This window comes from Empidonax traillii, unplaced genomic scaffold (assembly GCF_003031625.1).
Source record: "Empidonax traillii isolate 1590-97213 ecotype Southwest subspecies unplaced genomic scaffold, ASM303162v1 scaffold27:size3997909, whole genome shotgun sequence".
Classification (NCBI taxonomy): domain Eukaryota; kingdom Metazoa; phylum Chordata; class Aves; order Passeriformes; family Tyrannidae; genus Empidonax; species Empidonax traillii.
The window spans coordinates 3,276,549-3,293,727 of record NW_020955220.1 but is presented as its reverse complement, the minus strand read 5'-3'; the positions used below and the strand labels follow the sequence as shown (position 1 = coordinate 3,293,727).

At 50.3% G+C, this 17,179-nt stretch overlaps 1 protein-coding gene across 1 annotated transcript; it reads right to left on the bottom strand.

Moving 5' to 3' along the window:
- Positions 1–4,612: 4,612 nt before the first annotated feature.
- HHEX (hematopoietically expressed homeobox) lies at positions 4,613–9,873 on the bottom strand. The gene is made up of 4 exons (XM_027909282.1): positions 9,495–9,873; positions 7,734–7,912; positions 7,430–7,480; positions 4,613–5,841 (listed from the first exon to the last, which is right to left on the bottom strand). Exons 1-4 carry the CDS (start codon positions 9,871–9,873, stop codon positions 5,608–5,610), a joined length of 843 nt encoding a protein of 280 aa, XP_027765083.1. The 3' UTR covers positions 4,613–5,607.
- Between the last annotated feature and the right edge of the window lie 7,306 nt (positions 9,874–17,179).

Below are 17,179 nucleotides of genomic sequence, written 5' to 3'. Positions count from 1 at the left end.
CTCACTGGAAAGTCCCACTGCAACAGCCAAAGAGAATAGCATAGGAAAGGATCAATAAGAAGTTTCTTCACATAGGTCTTCAAAGCAATGGCACAGATTCACATGTTGGAAAACCCTGAAGGCCTTGTCTAGACAACAAGAGAAAAATATCCTTTTCTTCAGTAGATTTAGTTCAGTCAGGCACTCTGTTTTCAAAAGCAAGACCTACTAAAAGTCTACTGAGATAATCTGCTAAGTTTTAGCAGGTCATAGTCTGGGCTCCTGGCTGACTGCAACTCAGCCTGCTAAAATCATATTAGAAGTGTTGAGTCTATGTGTCTGTCACATGGGATTTTTAGTCCTTAAATAAGCTTGATTGAATTAGGTCTCCTGGAAATGGCCCCCTCCCTAAGGCTGATGAGATGGCAGCTCTTTTTCCATGCCCATTCAATCCTTTATCCCAAATCATTTGCCTACACTGTACCAACAAATGCAAAGTTCAATTAGTCTTCAGCATTAGTATTTCTAGCTGACTGTGAGCACCAGTTCATTTCCTACAGGCCACCACAGCAATTAGTTTTGACTTTGATTTCGTTGTCACTGAAATGTACCCAGACAAAACCCTCGATCTAATCTGCTCCTTTAAACAGCTGCTTGAAAATGTCTAGGCCGCATGCATGCACACATACCCATTGTTACAACTGTCTCCTACAAAGTCAGCAGATATATTGTTAGTCATTAATACATATCCTTACACTGGTTTGCTTCTACCAAGCTGACTGGAGAGTGAACAAACTAGAGTATCTGTTTCCCAGAATTGTACTAGCATCTTTGACATCTTAAACAATACCTTCAGGAAAGAAAAAACAATTAATAAAAAAAAAAGGACGAAGTCACAACCACGACTGTAGAATAAGCACAAGCCCAACCACTCTGACTGTTAATTGTCAGACCCTTTTTTTCTACATGAGAAAAACCAACACAACAACAACAAACTAAACAGAAGGAAAAAACCTACAACCAGAAAACCAAAATCCAAACAAAACTTTTAGTTCTATTTATTATGAAGGCTTAATGACATAGATGGGTATCTAGTAGGAAAAAAATCTACATCTCAATTAGTCCCATTAGAGATTATGTCTTTATGACATGGGTGGGTATCTAACATTCAGGGGAAAATTCACAAGTCACCAACTCAATTGAAAGACTCCACCAAATAATAATTTGCTGGTATAACTCCAAGTGACCAAAGTAACACACTCTGGATGTGCTTGAGACTCCCTGGGTTTAGTAGTCACTTGTCAATAGCTCTCAAACAATGGATTTGTGAAATGAAGACACTTAAGTTAACATGATGAAGCTTTTTCACAATTGTGTCAAGTTTTTTTTGGCCTTGGGATGCACCACCTGAAATATTTTAGAAATACACATTGATTTCCTGTTGTGGATAAATAGGAAGAAAACAAACCTCCTGTGCTCAGGAGGCCTGCAGCCAATAAAAGTCCATGATTCAGAATAAGACAGAAACTCTACAGTCAGCAAAGTCTTTTTGGTAAGCAGTTGTTGTCACCCACAGACCTGGACAGATCTTTCTGTCCTTGCTGAGCCCAAACCACCACTAAACGTTAATAGGAAGTTGATCTGAATCAGATCAGCATGCTCTGACCTGCTGTTCATGTCTTCAGGTTTTCAGCTCTCTCTGTCTTGAAACTTTCTCATGTGCTAAGCCTTTAAAAAACACCCTTTTATATATATACGAAGCTAAAAGTCAATAATACCCACGAAGAGATTTTTTGTGTGTCTGATTTTTTTCGGTCCTCTGAGAATACATCCGGTAGCAGATTTTCTCGAGACCTAATACTATTTCACACTGTCCACTAAACTCAGTGGCAAACCTTTCATTTATCCGACATGACCAGAGGAAGGTCCTTTTCAGCGAAAGCAAACAATTAGGAGCCTTGAGTTATTATTTCCTATTATTGTGCAATAAAAGAGGACGTTTCAATGGGAAGGATTAAAGTGACCCGCATCGCAAACATCGTGTATCCACTTTCCTCCTGCCCCCTCCCCCGCACCCCGCGGCAGCACTGGAGGCGAGCACAGACACTCAGCCCCACGCGCGTCCCCACGCGACTCGTCCTGCCCCGCGCGTGGGCGGTCTGCGAGGACTGAGAGGGCTCCCGCCGCTTCCACGGGTGACCCTGACCATCTCCTTGAGGACGGGCCCCACCCGGCCGGGCATCCCGCGGGGCCGCCGGCTGTGCCCGGTGCGGGCCAGGGACCGCGCTGCGCAAGGAGTCAAAGTACACAGCGGCTGGGTCGATAGCCTATTAGGCTAGAAACAGTTCTGCATATCAAAGGCCGACGAACCTAATGACTAAAAATATAAGTACCTGACCCGGAGGATTAATCACACACTGTCAAGCTGAAATTGGTGCAATTCTTCCAATCATTAACGTTTTGCTTACAAAAATGTGCTTTTCTGTTTGTTTTTCTGCTAAATGATAACCATTTTCAAGTTGAATCGGCTGATAAAAAACGTCGAAAACAAGACGGGAGTTGTGCTGGAAAGGTCATACGTGCCAGTTCGGCATGGAATAGCCAACGGACAAACAAACAGCACAGAGCAGGGTGGCACGGAAGGGGCTCGAAGGTTTTCCCAACGGTGTAAAGTGCTTTGGCTGTTTTTCTCATGCCGAGGAGCAGAGACTGCCCGTGGCGAGCCGCTCGTCCGCCCCGCCGTGGGCATCTCCATGTCGGTCTCTCCCGCTGTGGAAACGGGCTGGGGGAATTAGGGACAGCTGCTGGCGGGTTAGTTCTGATCGGCAGCTCAACGAGCCCCTTCTGATATGTTTTGCCTCCCTGAGCCTCCCTCCCCGGGTGGGCGGATGAGCAAGGACATATCGACAGCTCAGCCTGGGTTACTACGATGTTTGTCACCTGTCGCGACACTCTGGAAATCCACATCGCTGGTCAGGCAGCTGCAGACGGCGCATCTGCGCTCCTCACCTGCAGGGAGCCGCCAAACCCCTGACACAGCGGGGAAAGAGCCCAGTTTGTCGGGCGCGGCTTCCCTGGACCCCGTTACACCGCCGGGCCCGCGACCCCACAGAGTACCTCGGGCAGAGCCCCCGCCCCGGCCATCACATCGGGAGAGCCCTTGACAGCCCCCGCCTTTTCCCGGCTCCGGAATGCTGGCATAACCACGCGGGGTTTGCCGGAGTTCACCCCACGGCCCACTCTCTGTCCTACGCGTGTCCCCATCCCTATATGAAAGCACAACCGTAACACGAAGTGGCCTTGAAGAGGCAACGCCAGCTTCGAGCTCCCTGATTTCGGTCGGGACAGATAGACAAGGAAAAACGGACAGGGAGGGCCGGGACGCACCATCCCGAGCCCTCCCTCCCCTGCTTCCGTCGCTTCCACCCCGTCACCCTCTCTGGCGCAGCTCCCGAGACTCACGGCGGGCTGTTCCCATCTGCCTCGGGACCCGGGTTTACACCCGCGACGGAAACCCTGAGCGAGGGAAAAGCTGAAGGATGGAGCAGCGATCTCCTCCTCGGCGGAGCCCGGCTGTGAGCTGTCTGCTCCCCGCGATTTCCCCGCGTGGCGCGCACCGCGCTGGCGCTCGATCCCGGCAGAGAAGTGCCCTAGGGAAGCCCTGGCGCGTCCCGAGGCTCCCTTTGTCACGGGTGGCGTTAAAGCAGGGGCCGATGCTCAGGTGCCCGGGGCCGCCGAGCGAACGGCGGGCGTTCGGCCCTGGCGCGGCCCCGGCGGGAGCAGCTCGGGGGGCGGCCGGAGCCTGCTCCCTGTGTTCAGTGTGCACGGAACACCCCGATCACTTCGTTTTTTCGGGCCCCGTTCATGATCGCGGTTTTAGAATAAGCCAAAGCTAAAGCCACTCATTCAGAAAACTCAGCTGCTGTTTCTATAAGTACTAATCCCGGCTGCTCTAAGGGCTATCCCCCTCGCCAGTCGCAATAGTCACTTGCTGCTCTCTAAAAACCTTCCTTGGCACTAAAAGCCTCCTTGACGCTTGGCTGGGGCTAGGTCCCTGTTGCAGCGCCTGGGGAAACGGAATACCCGCGCGGGAGCACACCCGAGACACCCGCTCCTGGGAGCATTTCCCGTACCCCGGGTTCCATGCTCCTTCCTCAGGTCGGCATGATTTCGGAGAAAGGCCGATGAATAACCATTGTTGACTCAGGTGGGTCAGCGGCTGCCCCGGCTGGGGTCGATGCCCGGCCCCAAGCAGGCACCGCCGGCCCTGCTCCTCCTCCAGCCCGCACCCCCTTCCCGGCCCCCGAGGATGGGGGCGACTCGTGGGTAAACACCTACGTTTCCAGCCTGGGCTCGCCGGCCAGGCTCTCCTCCTCCCGCCAGAGCCCATTCCCGTGTGGGCACGGGTACAGACAAAACCGAAACGCGGGGTGGCAGGCTGAAAAACAGCAAAAAAAAAAAAAAAATAACAGTGAGCCCACGTGAAATCCCCACAACCGAGGGCACCCAGAAGGCTGTGGGGTGGCCGGCAACCAGCACTGTACTGAGGAAAAAGCCCAATCACAACACAATTGCTGGCAGAGGGGAGAGTTTTGGTTTTCTCCTGCCAATAACTGGCCAGTGTGGCAGGTGGTGCAGAGTTTAGGTTTATTTCACAGACATGTCCATCAAAAATTAAATATCAGGTTCTGCCTTTTTTTTAACATTGAACAAATATGTACAAAATATGAACGTGAGGTACAAAACCGCAAGACTTTTAAAGAAAACTAGTATGTACAGAAGCAGATATGTATACGATAGGCTTTATCTTCCCACTTGAACCCCACACCTGATGCCAGCTTCTCTCCTGCAGCAGGCCTGCATCACTCCCTGCATTTTCTTCTCAAATATGAAATCCATAAAAAACTAGTGCTAGAGATTTTAAAGGAGAAAAAATATGTCTGTTTGTTTGGGGCTTTTTTCTGCAATTGGAACCATTAAAACTGTGAGGCAAAGTTCTCAAAAATCTGAGAAGGCACATTTCATCTCACATGAGAGGAAAAACGAATCTGTCCAAAGACTCTACCTGACAAATGGAGCGATGTCTCAGTAGAGAGCACCACGGCACATAAAATGGTGTGAGCATAAGGCACTTCTCGGGATGGCCAAATCCCTCCCTATTTCACAGAACATGTTTCTCTGCTTGCAAAGGGCGTTTAAATTAATCTATTTAAACAACACTTGTTTACACATACAAAGGGCTTAGTCCTGCAATCCATGCTCACTTCCACACTAGTTAGAGAGTTTTGCCTGATCACCACCAGCAGCTGATTCAGACACACCCCGCCACCGTAAGGACAGGGTGCAGGATTATATTCCAGTTAGAACATTGATTATTGTACAAATATATCTTACAAATAATTAAATACAAACCATCTTCTTTTAACCAAACTAGAGGTCTTCCAAAACTGGATTGTTTGCAGAAAATACATCTTTCTTTCTCTGCTTATTATAAAACGAGTCTATTTGGTGATGCTTGTTTTTCTTTCAGGTAAACGGTGAAAGTTTTCTCCCGTAGCATAATGTTCTTTCAAACCAGCCCCTGGTAAAGTGCAAGCCAAGTTAGGGTCCACTCTCTGCATGGGGCTGTTAATGGGTAGGATTGTAATAGCCTTTATCGCCTTCAATGTCCACTTCTTGATCAGAGTCATCGGAGACATCTGACTCCAGGTCCTCCTGGGAGGCTGGTGAGGGGGTGTACTGCGAGCCATCCAGAGAGACCTCCTTACCCTTCTGCTCAGGGGTCTGGCAGCTCTCCGGCCTTTGGTCACCGTGACTGTCAGCACCTTCCACTTCTTCTTTTTTGGTGGCCTGGGGGTTCTCCTGCAATGAAAGAAGCCTGCTTGATACAAAAATACGAGGCCCAAAGACAGGAGGCCTGGGAATTCCAGCTGTGCTGTGTGGGAAAACCACCCTGGGTTTCTTGCAGGAAAAGGCAGGTGTCCCGCTACCTCCCTGGGCCTCCTGCCTATAAACCTGCCTGAGTGGGACAGGGCTGGGCAAGGACTCTGATCACAGTCCCTCACAGCCACAGGGCCTGCTGCCGTGAATAAGGCTCCTCGGCGATGGTTATCACAGCCACTTCAAAAGAGTCAGGAGCTGCTGGAGCCCAGGAACCTCTGAACTTTTGTCTTTAGCAAAGCAAATGTTTATTATGAGTCTACAAACACCGACACACAGCTTCCTCCTGCCCTGATCTTTCTTTAATTACACCCAACAGCAACAGGAGGGAGGTTGAATCCATCAGTGGCCCAAAAGCAAACGGGAAAAAATTACTAATTAAGCTAAAACTCAACATTAAAACACTCACCACTAAAACCAAACCTAACCAAAACCTCGCCTCTGAAGGCAAGAGTAGCCCTGTGTCGGCAGCTGACTAGAGAGCCCAGTCCCCTAAGGGGGCATGAAATGATACTCTTAAGAGAAAGCAGGCAGAGACACGTACCCATGATATAACCGTGCAGGCTTGGAGAAATGGATGTGACTGAATGAAAAGGAGGAAATGACTTAAAATGGCTGAGATCCCAAGCGAGCTCTCCGGACACTGCAGCATGAGTTGGGCCCCACCGGGGACCCAGCCTGCCTCTTGCCAGAATAATGTGACTTTATTAAAAAATCAACTGAAGATCAGGTTAACTCAGATGAAGGTCACACAACAAATTCATCTAGAGCGTGGCATTATGATTATTTGTCTTTTCTTATCACTTGTATGTTAAAGGCTGATTTGCCAGTAAAATTTGGCCATCCATGTCACATTTACTGAAGCCAGACTCAGGCCATGATGTTGGGATTTTGCAAAAATATTTGAGCCAAGGGACCTTGATTTTGCCAAGCCAGGCAGGATTGGGCCCTATGGGCCATAAGAAAAAAAAATTATCTGCTTGAGCACAATATCTAAGGGAAGGGAAACTGCTTTAACTATTTGTGAACAAAAAGTAAAAGCTACTCAATTTTCCATGCGGTTCCTCAAAACAAACACGGTGTTTGTATCTGCCTCTCCCAACGTTTGCAAAATAAATCGACTTATGTTTATTAAGAGAGGGCGATTTAAAACACCAGTAAATACTGTTCTCAAAAAAACCCTAAGTAATTTACTGACAATTACTTATCTTCTCCACGTTAATTGGCTAAACAACATATGGGTTTACAAAACAATTAGCTTGGAGTTTTAATAGGTGGTGTGTGAAAGATGGGCATAATTGATATAGGAACTACATTAGGAGCTTTTAACGTTAGTGCTGCCTGAACGAGCCCTCATGGATTCCAGCATGACTATTTGTCTTTTTAATCAAGGTGAAGAGGTTAAACAGCCTTTCAGATGACTTCTGCATACAACCTGGAATAGGCGAGCACGGCATAAGATAAGACAATTAAAATACTTATTTCTATAGAAACAGAAACATCCGCGTACCTGCTTTAGGCGCCTCCATTTGGCTCTGCGATTTTGAAACCACGTTTTGACCTGAGCAACGACAACGAGAGAAGGCACGGGGTAGTCCTGGAGCCAGTAAGTGCTGGGAGCCCTACCCGAGCCACGAGCAGAAAGCAAGAGCCTGCCACCCCCCTCCTCCCCACAGCCCCCGAGCTGGCCGGGCCCCGGGAGCGAAACGCCGACAGCAACTGCACGGCGGGGCCGGAGCGGGGTCGGTGCTGCCAGCCCAAGTGGCTGCCCGGGGCTGGGGGTGCGGTCCCCCAGGGCACGGGCATGGCCTCACCTGCCTCTCGCTGAGCTGCAGCATCTTCGCCAGGCGCTTCCTCTCTGGCGGGGACAGGTATTTCTGCGTCTCGAACTTCTTCTCCAGCTCGATGGTCTGGTCGTTGGAGAAGCGGACCTGCCCCCCTTTCCTCTTGTGCAGAGGCCGCTGGATGAAGGGGCTCCATAGCAGCGGCTTCCCTACAAAGGGAGGCAGAACGCCGGGGGTCACTGGCTGGCCGCGGACACGCGTGACCGCGGAGCCCCGGCTCCTGCCCGAGCCCAGACTTGGAGGCGCGCCGGGTCCAGGGCTCGCTAATTTCCCTCGCCTGATTTTATTTCCCCCAGTTCCTACTCTGGTCTTTCCCCTCTCTGATTTTTCCCCTCCGCCGAGCAGCGAGACCAGTTGAAGTCTACGGGCTTTGGCAACATTTCCGTCAATGTGTTTCCTGTTGGTCTATCTCGCAAAGAAAAAAAAAAAAAAAAAAAAAAAAAGAAAAAAAAAGACCTTTGCTTCGCTCTGCTCTTTTACTGCGATGCCCCAAAGAAACCGTCTGCCTTTCTCTAAGTTAGTGCCCAGATCCCCGCGGAGAGAGGGGACTTCGCGGGGGTGGATGCGCCAACACGACGGCAATGGGCTTCTGGGAAGAAGTGCCCCCAATTCCCCTACCCCCGGCTGGGGGCTTGCCCGCCAGAGGCCGCAGAGTGCCCGCCAGGCTCAGCCCCGGGCCCGGGTAGTGGTAAGGGGCAAGTCGGTGCAGGCGGCGACACGCCGGAGATCCAGCCCCGCCGCGGAGCGGCGGCTGCATCCCGGGGCAGGAGGCTCTGGCCAGTGCCACTGAGTCACACTGTTTGTCTTTCTGTCTTGCTGCCTGCACCCTTTGAAATTCGCTGCATTGTTTTTCGAGATTTTGCTTGCGTCAGGCTTTAGTAATTCTGGTGCAAAACAGACTCAAAAAATAGGAAGCAACTGGTTATTTTAGCTGTCATAAAGTCACATCCCACACAGAGGAAATGAACAATATCAGAAAAACGGATCCCGGCTATCAGAAGTCGAGTGTTTCCTGAATTTGTCTGTATTGAGGATGTCGATAAAGTAATCAGCAATGTGCACGACTCCCGGGGAAGAGCCTGCTTCAGGCGGCCAGGAAAACACTTAACAGCTCCTGAAACCAGATTTACTCCTATCGAGAGCTCAAGGTTTCCTGTATGAACGGAAAGGGTCAGCCTCTTTCACTGCACAAATGTGGTGAGTCAGGTCCAGTTTTGCAATCACTAAGAACAAGTGCTGAAGCCCTGGCGCGGGGCTCGGCTCCCGCAGCTTCCCCCGGCCACGGGCGAGAAGGGGTCGCCGGGGCCCCGACCCGGTTCGGCCCAACCCGCGGAAGAACCGCGGGGGCCCCAGTGAGCGGAGCCGGCCTGCCGGCTGTTTTTCAAGTCATCCGCAGGAAAAGGCTGAGATCTGCCATGCGATCTCCCAGCACAATTAAAACTCCCCACCAAAACCACACGCGACATTACTAAGGACACTCTCATAGTCACTTGGTTGAAGGAAAACAAATCTGAGTCACTGCGGCCGCGCACCGTGGTCTCGCTGCCAGGCTCGGAGCGCGGCACGTCTTTAATTTACAGTAAATCTGATGGGGGACGGAGGGAGCCGGGGAAGCGCAGAGAGACGGTGGAAGGGGACAGCTTTCATGCACTTTCCATTCATCCCTAGCCCCGACGACGGGAGCGGGGCGGCAGCAGACAGGGAGGGCGAAGGGGAGGGCACATGGCTTACCCAGAGGGTCCTGCCGGATCAGGGCGTGCGCGTAGTCGCCGACGGCGCGGGGGAAGGAGTAGAGGGGCCCGGCGTAGGCGCCGGTGCCGTAGGTGGCGGCGAGGTGATGGGAGAAGGCCGGGTGGACGGGGGTCGGCTCGTAGATGGGGGTCCGGTACGGGGACACCAGGCTGGTGAAGGAGGAATTGGGCGACGGCAGCGTCGGCGGCGGCGGGGCGGGCAGGGAGTGGGGGGCCGGGGCGGCGGCGGGGCCGCGGCCCAGGATGTCCTCGATGTAGAAGGGCGTGGGGTGCGCGGGCTGGAGCAGCGGCGTGGGCGCGTACAGCGGGACGCCGACGCCCAGGGCCGCGGGCGCCGCGCCCGGCGGCTGGTACTGCATGGCGCGGTCACCGCCCGCGCACCCCCGCGCCCCCGGCCGCCCCTGCGGAAAGCCGGCCCCGACCGCGGCTCTGGGTGCTGGCACCGCCGCCGCGGGTTTCTCTGGGCTCGGGTTACCCTTCGATAGGTTTCTATTGGCGCGGGGCGGAGCCCGCGTGGTCTCTGTCCCCTTCCTGCCACGGCGCCGTCTGGCCAATGAGCCCGGCCAGGGAAGGGGGAAACCACCCCCCGCCGGCAAACACTCCCCCCGCCTCCCCGAGCGAACTCCCCGCGGCGCCAATCAACCACCGCCGCAGCCCGGGGGAGCCGGGGCGAGCCCCGACGGCACAGGGGGCGCGGCGCTTCCCGCACCGCCTCCCGTTCCTCGGCCCGCGAACGGCACAGGGTTACCCGGTTTTCGGGGTTCCCCACGGGAGATTGCTTGACCCCCGGCAGCGTGGCCCGGGCGCAGACTGAGGGAGGAGGCGGAGAAGAGGATGGGCACCCCCCTCACCCGGCCCGCACCTCTCCTTTGCAAAGGTCCCCGCGGGCGCTCCGCCTGACTGCGTGGACCGGGAGAGCGGGGGCGGGGGGAGCGTGTGGGCGGCGGGCTGGACCGGCTCCTGCCCCGTCCCCCAGGACAGAGCCGAGACCGCGAATCAGGAAGTCGCGCCGCGCTGCTGCTCGCCCCGGCCGGCACCAGGCGGTAAACTGGGAGACGGTGGGGGCGGCCCCCCCGGACGGGGATTGGGACCCCGCTCCCCGACAGCCTGGGGAAGGCGGCGCGGCGGCCCGAGCAGCGCCACCTGGGCACCATCGATTTAATTTTTTAAATCCCACCCTGTGATTCCTCCTGCCCGCCCGGCGCCCCCAGGGAGGGACGTGTGCTCCGTCCGGGCGCCGCCGGCTCCCGCTCCGGGGTCGCCCCTCGCCCAGCACCGGAGTGTCGGCCGGACTTGGGCGGAGGGGACGGTGCGGGAGGTGCGGCAGGGGCAGCGACCCCCGCTCTACTTGCACCGCTGTCAACCACCGGGGATTCGCCCCGACGGAGCGGGTGGCACCGCCTTCTCCCCCTCCGTGGGAGCGGAGGCGGCAGGTGCACCCTGCGTGTCCGCGGACCCCGCCGGGTCGCCTGTCCCCTATCTCCCTCACACGCCCCCATGCTGACAGCGAGCACGGAAAGCTGTGAAGGAATAGCAGGTGCTGGTTTAACTTAATTTCTTTCTTAAAAAGAAAAAAAGAGAAGGTCTCCGGTTCAAACCCACGAAGATCTTAATAACTAAGAGTCTCAGAGAAAGACGAAGGGTGTTGGTGAAATGGAAATATATATATATATATATAATAATATAGGGAGGTTGAGGTTTCTTTTTCTTTATATTGTTAGCAAATGCCAAAACTCACCTTTAAAGCGTGGTCTTGTGTCTTGTAAATATCAGGTACACGTAAAGCGAGCTGACAGTTTTCATTATTTTTTCTCTCTGTGCTCAGTCTCCCAGGCATTAATCTTTCCAAGGGGTTTAGTTAATGTTTTCATCTGGAAGTGTTGGATTTGCAGCTTGATTTACTTAATAAATGTACAGTAAACCGATGACCCGTTGCCCTCTGGAATAACGACGTGCATGATACGAGGCAGCAGAATGGAGGGCCTCCACAATATTTTACAAGCTGTCGATTCAAAATCTTGAGAACAAGTTTATGCAAAAAGAAAAAAAAAGCTTTGCTGTATTATTGGAAAACAAATAAATAGAGGAAGAGATTATTCTTTTCTGACTTTTATACAAGCAATAGGCCTTGTTAAAAGGAAGTTTTAATGGCACAGTTATTACATTCCACTACCACTGCATAATCCCTAACAAGAAAAATGAAGCACTTAATTTTGCAGTTCTAGAGCACCGCCCCTTTCAAATTCAATTGTTAGACCTCAGCCTTCCTTCTTCCACGGGTTGGAGACTATTAAATCCGCATTCATGAAATGTCACATTTATTGAACTACATAATTTTTTAATATCACTAGTGCAGGTTTTATAGTTGATTTTATTGTTTTTACGGCCATTCGGGGCTCTAAAACTCGGATTTTTTCAATGTTGTCCTTATAATTTTTTTCACACAGTCAGAACTAATAAAATAGAACAGTTGTGACTTTTTAATGCAAGGGGTCTCGGAGTTTCAATATTTTCACTCTGCTGGATACTAAAACCAATAAAAATACATGAGATTTTAATTATTTTCTGGATTAAATAAAACCTTTTCCCTTTCGCTTGGAACATACATTTTTTTTGTAGTTTCTGTCGTGAGGGAGATAATGCAGCTTCGGATAAAATACATTCTTACCAATATTGTTGTGATGAATGCGGTTTTGACTGGATTTTACAGTCTAATGGTCATTTAAAGTAAGGTGCTGTAGATCAGGGCAACCGAGACAGTGCTTTAATATTTCTATTATTTCTTCTCCAGCTTCCCTCTGGAAAGCTCTCCAATTTGTTTGAAAAACCTCGGGAGACAGAGAAAATACACAAATACACTCCTTTCCCGAACAAAACAACAACAACAACAACAACAACAACAACAACAAACACAAACACAAACAAACAACAAAAAAAACCCAACTTTGACATTATTTTCTTGATATGCACTTGAAATACTCCCAAGTTTTCCTGCTAATCTGGGGATTTCTGGAGGGCGGCGGGGCGGGATGTGTGCATCCCTGCACTGGCACAGATTCAGCCCGAAGGAATCGGCTGGAGAACTCATTATTTTGTGCAATAACTTCGGGGCCCTCTCTTCCCCTTCACTTTCCGTGAAATCCCTCGCCTTCGAGGAGTTCTGAGCTCAAGGAAAAAAAAATAATAATAAAATCATGGCCCCCACTTGCTCTAGGCGGCCCCACTGCCAGCCCCGACGGCAGTGCCGGGGGAAACACCGGGCTCCCGCGGGGCGGACAGACAGAGCAGCCCGGGCTGGGGGGAGCCAGGGCGAATGTGCTGCTTCGTGCGACCCCCAAGCCGGGGGACGGGGTCGGACGGGCTCCCCGGGGGAGGCGGCGGGGGCCTGGCTGCCACCGGCCGCTGCTTGGCCGCCCCATGAGTGATGCTGCCACGGCGGCCTCGCAGGACGGTGCCCCCGGGCTGTGCCACAAGCCTGGCCCAGCCACGTTCATCGGCTGCTTTGAGCCTAATTCCCCCCGCTTCCAGCCCTTGTCCTGCGTGGAGCCTGGAGCAGTTTTCCACGAGGCTCTCCACAGGTGCCTCGAAGGACGATGTGGGGCTCACCGGGGGCAGCGGGCACGGCACTGACTCCGATGTGGCTCCGGAGCCTCCCGCCGGCCGGGGCTGCGGGGCGGCCTCGGGGTCCGGTCCCGCTCCGCGGCCCGGCTGCGGGTGGTCGGGTCTCCATCTCCCTCAGCCCCGGGGCGGGGTCGCAGCACCGCTTTAATTTAGCGTTTATGTGTCACCGTGTTCGTGGCCGGGTTTTACGGGGCGGCAGTAACGCGAAACACCTGGGCGGCGGCACCGCGGGCGCGCACGGCGCGGCGGGCACAGGGCGCTGAGCTGCGCTGGCCTGTCCTCAGGCCCCCGCGTTAAAGTAAAATAATAATAATAAGAAGAAATAAAAAACACAACCCCCCGAGTGTCGGAAAATGAGCAAATGAGTGCTTCCAAAGCCAGTGACACATGCCAAGCGATATTTCCACCGCACCCCTGGTTACCTGTGACAGACACCCTGATAAACAGAAGATTCCTGATTCCTGGGATGGTTATTTCAGGCAATACATAAACTAATCCATTATTTAGAAGTGAAATGTGTCTCGAAGCACAGAACACTTTTCTTTGCCTCATGGGTTCTGTTGTCACTAATGTGTACCTGCCTGGTTTCTGCTCTTTAAACTGGGAGTCACCCATAATAACACCCTCTGTGACACTGCAGACTTCAGGAGAGTTACATCAGAAATGGATCATTCCTAGCTGCAATAACTGCATTTGGCTGTACAGAATTAGTGAGCAATCCAGCAAAGTCCATCTTTTAACAGCTGGAGTGAGCTACCAGCAGCATCATTCCGTAATGCTACAGGGCACTTTCCGAGAGGATCCAGCCTGTAGCCATTCCATCCCTTCCCACTACTGAAAATATTTCAAGACTCTTCCAAGAGAGGTGAGGCCACAGACTTGAACACCTTCCAAGGAGGAAATAGGAGGGAGTTTACCTCTCTGATTTTCCTAGTGCCGTGGAAGCCAGACTGCTGCAGACAGAGGCACTGCACGTTGCTGGGTGATGTCAGTTGGTGCTGCCTTCTTCCAGATAACTCATCTGTTAGATATTTGCTTCTTACATCCTCCTCCTCCTCACCATTGTGATTTGATTTAATAAATGAGTTACAACCCTAACAAACATTAAGGCAAGTCAGTCTTAGAGGCATTCATTAGATCTGGCAGAACAAGACAAATCTTGGTCTAAAAAGGAGTGGACAACACATGCAATATTATTCTCAGCAGAGCTACATCTCTACGATTTTGCCAAATTTAAATCATCCAGGTGAAAAAAAAATTCTATCCTAAGGGAATCTGCATCATGCTGGATATATTTGAGGTTTCAGCAAAACTGGTTCAGCGGTTTCTGAGCATTGAGTTAGAGGAGAGCAGATTTCTTTTTTTTTTTTTTTTTTTTTGCTGGTGTTTAGACATCCTTGCTTTGCACTGAAAACCTACAGTGCCCCACTACAAGGAAAACTTCAGGAGATGAAAGCAACCAGCACAAAGTCAGCCAGGGGTTGCCTCTTCAGTTTTTCCTTTAGTCTTTTACTCAGAGTTGTGGCTTATATTCAGGCAAAATAAAGGTCCCAAATCTCTACAGAGAGTCACAGACACCTCAGGAATGTTTAAGCCACTCATAGGCTTGATTTAGCTTTCTGATGATTTGAAGAGTTCTTCTTCCCTGGTACTGAATATGTGTGTGTGTAAGACGTGCTGCCACCAGCAAGTGCTTTTTCTATATGCTGTCACCAACTCTGAGGGGGAAAAAAAGTTACAGAAACCTAATGGTGCTTTTGAGTCTTGTCAAGGAATTCCAAGCCAGCACATGGCAGACCCTCGGGGGAACATATTGTTAAGGTGCTTCCATTTCCTGTAGCCCCCAATATCATTAATATCTCTTCTGGGATACCTTGACTTGCAAAGTGGGATATGCAACATTTACGGCTCTGTGGTAAAAGGAAGGAACACATGGCCCTGCATTATAAACACAGTGTAGTTCCACTTTCTTTCTGGACTGGGCTGTCTCAGTGATTATCGTGATACCAGTATCTCTAAACCAGTTTAATTCAGCTGAAGTGTGACATAATTCACTAGAATTTTCTCCTGAATTGTGAAGAGGCATCCTATTAAACCACATAGACTGTAATGTTTTTTTGGAATGCACTTTTCTAAGCCTTTCTTGGTCTGAAGACTTTCTTAGCTGACTATTATGAGAATGTGGTGAACAATGCTATGAAAACCAAACCAATATATTGCTCCTTACAGGCTCATGTTTCCTATATATCTGCCACCGAAGTCAGCTATTTTGAATCCTTCCTGTAAGTGTGACTGAAAGCTGCTTGGTTAATTATATTTATTTGGGATGGTGGTAACTGTAACATGTTAAAACTTCTCTATATTCTTTTGTGTTGGCTACACACATAAAGATTACACCCAAAACCGTATATAATTCCCAGGGGCTGAGTTGTCTCTCACATCTTGCACAATCGTTTACGTAAGTGCAAACTGAATATAAAATGCTGCTAACACAGACTGCTGGCTACTGTACACCCACTCTGTGTTGATATAAATGACTATAACAAGATACCAGACAATGGAGAATCTGCCTAAACTGCAGTGATGACAAAACATCCTCTTTTTTTTACAGACTAATCAGAATACAAGATATTGTATATTTCAGAGAGGACTCTGAAGTCCAAGATTTTTCACGGTAACAGTTCCAGTGGGTCCAAAGTACACACAGCTAAATTTGATGTCAGTAGGAATTAGGTATGAATAGGTAGTGTTACTTAGTTATTTTTGTTAATGTTTTCCAGAGCTTACACAGTCACTACATTTTTTAGCAAACTTTATCATTTTGGCATCATAAAATCAATCCCTAGATAGGTTTGTTTTATCCGGAGCAGATATCCATGCAGTTGCTGTTAATAGCCAAATATAGAAGCTTACAATAACCATCTAGCTAACTATTAATGGTTGTTTAACAGTGGGATTAGAAGGATTGATCTGAAATCTGTCCTCACCTGAAAAATAGATTGCTGGACTCTCAGGTGCAGAAACTCTTTAAAGGCTTAATTTTCATGGGTAGAAGCCAAAATACTCAGGTAGAATTGGCTCTAGAAGGCTAGAGGAGGAATTGCCTTAGAGACAAGTTCAGAATTCATGTAATTGCTTTGGAGTCCATTGAAGTTGATGATTTCCATAGGCAAATCATGTATTTTTCATAACAGAATGACAGAATGTGCCTTGATGGTTGCACATGGAAATATCTCATAAAGTACCATTAAATGACAGAAATGGAAGAGTAGCTTTTCCTACAGTAGATATCTCCCCTTCTCACTCCTGCCCCTGAGCTGAGGTCTCCCGATAGTGGAAGCTGTAGCCCAGAATCAACTGACAAAAGAGCAGCATTAGTCACAGACAGTACCCAGCCTCGAGTCTCTGAGTCCAAGGGACCTCATTGTTTCAATTATTCTCTGTTAGTTTATGCCAGAGGTGTTGGCAGAGTTACTGCTGGGTCTGATGACACTACGGAGTATCTTTATAGTGGCAAAATCTCAGTGTCCCAGAGCACTAGTGGCACTTTCAGCTGCACAGAGACTGTCACCTGCTGCTGAGGACTTCTGCTTTGTGACAGGCACTCAGGACACTGTTGGCTGTCTAAAATGATGTGAGCTCAAGCTGCCTCAGATGAAGGTATAGGTGAGCATCCTGAGTTATTCTTTGCTGTGTCTGGTTTCATTCACCCTCTCCAGCAATAATCACCTGTAAGGCAAGTCACTGTTCAAGTCCTTTCAGTCTGGAAATAAGGGGAATGCTTTTGCAAAGCTGCAGGCTTTCTCATGCTCCATGAGTTTTTTTATTTTTCTCCCCTGGAGTCTGTCAGGAAATTTGGCTTGCTTGAGCTATTGTATACAGCGAAGTTATATGCTTTGCTTCTCTGTGTGAGCAGGGCTGGTTCTGGAAACCTGTGGAAATGCTTGTGCAGGTGAGAGTACAGTTCTCCTGATGAATATGAAGTCAGGCCGACAGCAAAGTGCCTTATACCAAATATAATTTCTCCTGAATAGAAACTGGGAC

Coding starts and splice junctions, on each gene's coding strand:
- HHEX (XM_027909282.1), bottom strand. CDS start 9,873: ATGCAGTACCAGCCGCCGGGCGCGGCGCCCGCGGCCCTGGGCGTCGGC. Junction 7,913..9,494: donor GATCCGGCAGGACCCTCTGG/GTAAGCCATGTG, acceptor CTCCCTTTGTAG/GGAAGCCGCTGCTATGGAGC. Junction 5,842..7,429: donor AATGGAGGCGCCTAAAGCAG/GTACGCGGATGT, acceptor CTTTCATTGCAG/GAGAACCCCCAGGCCACCAA.